Source organism: Mytilus californianus, unplaced genomic scaffold (genome assembly GCF_021869535.1).
Source record: "Mytilus californianus isolate M0D057914Y unplaced genomic scaffold, xbMytCali1.0.p SCAF_7, whole genome shotgun sequence".
Lineage (NCBI taxonomy): Eukaryota > Metazoa > Mollusca > Bivalvia > Mytilida > Mytilidae > Mytilus > Mytilus californianus.
The window spans coordinates 75132135-75138147 of NW_026262723.1; the positions used below are offsets into that span (position 1 = coordinate 75132135).

The 6013-nt window shown below is 31.2% G+C and overlaps 1 protein-coding gene across 1 annotated transcript in view; it reads left to right on the forward strand.

Moving 5' to 3' along the window:
• LOC127708478 (mitotic spindle assembly checkpoint protein MAD1-like) overlaps positions 1-2716 on the forward strand; it is a 28089-nt gene extending 25373 nt beyond the window's left edge. Inside the window, exons 14-17 of the mRNA XM_052213353.1 lie at positions 153-243; positions 653-875; positions 1392-1582; positions 2251-2716. Of these exons, the coding sequence (XP_052069313.1) occupies positions 153-243; positions 653-875; positions 1392-1582; positions 2251-2406 (661 nt within the window). The 3' untranslated portion in view covers positions 2407-2716. The remainder of the gene's footprint in view (positions 1-152; positions 244-652; positions 876-1391; positions 1583-2250) is intronic.
• The last annotated feature ends 3297 nt before the right edge of the window (positions 2717-6013 follow it).

Below are 6013 nucleotides of genomic sequence, written 5' to 3' on the forward strand. Positions count from 1 at the left end.
GATTCCAGATTTATTTGGGATATCAAACAAAATATTGATTGAAGAGCTGCTGTGTACCTTGATTAGTAATGCTTACTGTACATGTTAATCCATTTGGTAGTTGGCTACGCTTTTATTTTTCCATTAAATGTAGAAATATTTTATGCTTTTAGAGAAAGAATATCAGTTTTAGAAAAAGAACTTGAAAAAAGTGAAGAACAGAGATATATATTAGAAACAAGAATTGAACAAAGACATTTACAGGTATCAAATGAAAATTACTTTTACCTTTATTTTAATCAAGTAAATAGTATCTGAGAACTAGATAAGTTTTGACTATACTAGAATATCAAAGTATCATCTGAAATTCACTTAGCACACAAAAAGACTTGTGTGTTGATATTTTTGAAATACAGCGAAACTTTATAGATGCAATTTCATGTCATAGCAATACCTAATTCATGAAAATAAGTACACATGAAAATATAAAAAAAATACAGTATGCTGTGATTTCACTGAAATTTTACTATTCCTGTAGCAACTGAGTCACGCTAACCTTTTTGTTCATAAATTTGTATTCAGATTGTATACCAATCTGCATAAAATTGCTTTTAAACCTTGCCTGATACCTTCTTTACAGTTTCAAACATAGAATTTTTTACCTTAATTATAGGGAGACTATGATCCAACCAAAACAAAAGTTATACATTTTGAAATGAATCCAGTTGCTATGGCAGCAAAACAAAGAGCTGCAGAATTACAAAGATTAAGAGAAGAAAATGAAACATTGAAAGAGAGAATTAGAGTCCTTGAGGAATCAGGAGGTCAAGCAATGGATGTAACAGAACAAGTTCAGAAAAGATTATCTGAACCTTCTTGTAGCAAAGAGGTTGATGGTATGGTTCTTGTTTGATAGATGACTTTGTTATAAATCATAATTGGTCATACCCCCACTTATACTGGATCTCTCTTACCCATATGTTGAAACCCTTAATCAGTAACTAGTCTTTTATCTATTGACTCATCTATTTCATATTTGGTATTCTTGCTATGATATAAACATGTGCACTTCATTTTTATTTTCAAAATGAATCATTTAAGTAGCAGCCCTTTATCAACTTTTTTCAAGATGCATATACTTAAGCTCAAAAGTTTTGTCTTTATTCTACATCACAATCATCAGCTGATCAAATCCCAACTTTGTTGCAGCCCACAAAATAATGGGGACGACATAATAGAAAATTTTATTCATTGTGAGATGTACGTACTACTATCCTAGATACAATATATTTATGTACAAAGAAACATTCTTCACTCTTTTATACAAACCATTTTTTGCATATTAAACACATATTTTATTTCAGGCTTCTTCCTCCTTTAAATACTATATTATTTAATTAAAATTTTTGTAGAAATAAAAGCTCAACTAACAAAAGAAGAATTAAAGAACAAGAGGTTAATGGAAGCATTTTCTAAGAAAAGTCAGGAATTTCGTGAAGTGTGTTATCAGTTAACAGGATATAAAATAGACTTCCATTATACAAATCAATACAAAGTAACCAGTATGTACGCTGAATCAAGGGACGATTTCTTTATATTTCAGGTAAGATTTTACCTTAGTAGGATAAATGTAGGCAGTTTTCGTTTGCAGTTTGGGCCTTTAATGGAACACTTAAAGCTTCACTATGTTAATTATTCATGTGTCATGGTCTTGTACAATGTATGTAAGCGAACACTTAATGTTTGTGTATGGTAAATTTCTACCACGAAAACTAGATATGTGTGAAAAATTCCTGATATATGTTACTCAGACAGTGATATGAGATCCTGTATAAAAACACAATATATGTTTATTGTCAGAAAAATATACATTTTATTTTTATGAAAATTTTGAGCAAGAGGAAAAGTGAGGCATATAGAGGTTTTCTTCATTGTGTAGTGAATACAAATCAATTTGATAATTTCCTACAATTTACTTATATTGCTTTTATCTGTCATATACAGGTAGTAGATATATTGTTTGTACAAAATATCTTGATATGGTTGATAGCTGGATAATCACATTATTGTTTTGGATTAATAAGCAGATCACAGAAGATATATTGCTATGTTACTATTAACAGTTTTATATCATTATTGAATTTTAAAAATTAAAGTTTAACAAAGAAATCCTACTTGTTATATTCCAAATGGGCTTAGACTTATAGTTGTGCTCACAATATCATTATTAAATTTTATAACTAGCTCTAATTTCAATCACAACTTTTTCAGCAAGGTGAGAAAAATGATATGCAGCTATTATCTACAGATTTTACAGAGAATTTAGAAGAAAGCATAGACTTATATCTGTCTAAACACAAATCTATACCAGCATTCTTAAGTAGTGTTACCTTAGACTTGTTTAAAACACAGACTTTTAAAGTTTAACAAAGAAATCCTACCTGTGATATACCAAATGTGTTCAAACTTATATTTGTGCTCATAATATCAGTTTATAGACAGAATAGCTACAAATGAAATGGCACAAAATACAGACAGAAACGTTTAGAAGAATTTGGAGAAGTACTTTGTCATCGTATATGATGGCAAATTTTAAAAAATTTCTTTCAGGGATTTCAGCAGCTAGTGTTAATCATGAAATAAATTGCATTGACATATATATATATATATATTGTAAAAGTTGTTAACTATTATAAAATGGAATCATTGGTGGAAATAAATGAATTTTCATGTACAAGTGTAATGTTTTTTTGCTATAAAAAATCGGACACTTGCTGGTATTTCTTCAGTATTCGATATTTCATATTTTTTTATAATGATAAAATGCTTGGACCATATAAACTTTGGCTTTATGCAGGTGCTGACCTTATAAAACCTTGTTTGTGACATTGGTATTGTGTTTATGTAGAGTTTGATCTATGAGGTCATGAAAAATTGCTCAAGAAAAAAAAGTTCACAGATGTTTTAAGTTCTCTTTCAGTTCATAATTGTTTTTTTTTTTTCCCAAAACTTTTCCTTTCGAACAGTTTTATGCCTTGCAGTATAAAGAGAACTTAATAAAATGAGGAGATGTGGTATGCTTGCCAATGAGTCAACTATCCTCCAGAGTCCAAAAAATATAGAAGCTAGCAACTATATGTCATGTAGCCTTCAACAATGAGCATTTATGATGACTTGATAAATAGAAGAAGTTGGACATGTTAAGCTAAGAGTACCCCCACTCATATTTCAAAGTATTGGAAAACATGAAGTATGTGGGACATATCCTAATACTGCTAAACAATTTACTCTTTACTGTTAAGCTTCTGACCAAATATGATAAAATTCTGTTTGGTAAGTACTAACAAAAATGTGAAGAAAATATTTAATTTCATTCCATATTTAGAAAAAACTCAAAGTATTGGCAAACAGGAAGTAGGTAACTAACAGATCCAAAAAGTGGTCACACTGCCAAGCTGCTGACCAAATATGAAGTGATTCTGTTCTGTGGTACCTGAGAAAAGTGTCAAAAATTTTGTATTAAATGGACAGACCAACAGATTAGGTGATTGCAATATAGCCCAACTATTGGAGTAGTTGTATAGTTTTCAGTAAATGTTTGAACATTACCGGTAGACCCACATTAAAAAAAACATTATTATTTACCATGTTCATTTTGTAATGTAAATTGTCATGGAATATATCATCACTATACAACACAACCTTTCAAGCCAATTCAATCTGTACTTTATCAATACTGTTTACTAAATCTAATGGTTACTGAATTATATTCATGTATACAAGGGCATCTTTTGTCTAGTTTCTTGTGCTTGTTCATTTATTAATTTTCTTTTGAGGGGGGATTTTATTTGTCCAGGCCATATAAACTTCCTGGTAATTATCCTTTGACCTGGCCATTTGATATTTGACATGATGGTTTGTCATCTGAAGACAATGTGTCACTTTCAAATGCAGATGAAATCTGACCTTGACCTCAAGGTAAAACAATTGATTTTTTGGGACATTTTAGTTTTTGGCCATAATTTTCATTTCTATTGACATTAGCTTTTGATATTTGTCATGTGGAGATCTTCTGGTTCTTTTTGTTGTTATACATTCTTGTTAATGCCTTAACTTTTATTTTTTTACATAGACTAATGGTATTTAGGTTAGAGATTTATTAAGACCATAAGACCATGTGTAGTTTAATGTGGACAACTCTACAATTTGTAGATTCCTTTAAAAGAATGAATGATTGGAAAAATAAAAGAAAAATGTGTCTGAGGACACGAATGCCCCTGCTCAAGCTCTTCAATTTTTCAAGTTAAAAAGGTGCATAACTCTAAACTGTTAATGACATACTTCCAAAATTGAAAGTCTGTCTGCATGTTGTAGTTCTTAGCATTGTATACAAGTTTTATAAAATTTGGATGAGGCAAACTTAAGTTAGAGTGCAGAAATGAAACAAATTGCAATTTTCCAATTTATAAAGGGGCATAACTCTAGAACGGTAAGTTACTCACTGCCTAAATTCGAACTCAGTCTGTAAGTTTTGGTTCTGTGCATTGTATATGAGGTTAATAAAATTTGGATGAGGAAAACATAAGTTAGAGTGCGGAAACAAAAATAGGACTGAAAGAAGGACTGTCAAGGGCAACATTTAATGCCCCTGTAGGGTAGGGGCATAAAAATAAATTGCTGCAAAGTTTTAATATTGAGTAACTGCTCTATCACAAAACACCAACAGAAATGTCTTTGTTGTGCCTTTCTGGTATCAGACCTATAGATGAAAAGGAGATGTATGATTTAGTCCACTAAATTAGTCCCTCATATTGAAAATACATTCCAAATATTAAACAGGAAGATCAAATGATGAATTTTGGGCACATTATCATGCCTACACCCAAACCATATAAATCCTTTTTTGCCAAGCATTTCAAGTGCACTTTAGGGTTTGTCTCTGGGTGTCATGCCTAATCCCCTTTTAATCATAAATTGATAGTTGTATCAGAAACTGTTCTGATTCCTAACCCCTAAACCATATGTTCCTAATTTTAATGATAACAAGCATTCTGAGAGTATTGCATGGCAATACATAGTCCCCTATGTTTAAAAATTCATTGTACTGGAACAAAATGCTTACTTGATCTATAACTTGTCATGGTGTAAACTATATACCAATTATCAAATCAATATCTTCAAGCATGACGAAAAAAAGTGTGGAAAACTGATAATTTTAGTGAATTATCTAAGTCCAAGGACCATAACTCTGCACAAAATCATCAGACCGGAACAAAATTCGAACTTGATCTGTAACTTGTCATGATAAAACAATACACCAAATATCAAATCAATATCTTCAAGCACGAAGAAAAAAACTGTGGAAAACTGATTTGCCGGACTGACGGATGGACAGACAGATAGACAGACGGTCAGAGTGCAAACCTAAAGTCCCCTTCGACTTCGTCGGTAGGGGACTACTAAAAACTTTAAGAGCACCATAGGTTTTCTCCCTGGGGGTTATATCTGGTCCCTTAGACCATCAATGTTAAACATATTGAAAACTATATATATCTCTGGAGTCCTTCCCTTAATATTCTTTTTATTGAAATAAAAAATCTTTAAAGAGTACCTTAAAGTTTTGCCCATGAAGGGGTTATGACATTTCCCCTGACATCATAAATTGTTAAAATTAAAACTGCTCAGATTCCAACCTTCAAACTATATGAATTTCCAAGTGCACCATTGGTTTTGTTCAAATGGGTCATGCATTGACCCCTCATTTTATAAATTTAAAAATATAAATACATGTATATTGAAAACTGTGTTCAGATCCCTAAACCTTATACATTTACCACAAGTGATGGCCTTTCTATTACCTGAGTGACTTCTATGGATAAAGTGGACACATACATTATATTCCACTAAAATAGTTCCTACTAGTTTAAGGATTTATCTATACAGTAAAGTTTTTCCCAACTATTACCATGATCTCTGTACCAACAGCTTAGAAAGTCCTTTCATAACTGTTTACATGTGTAGTTCTTTATGATTG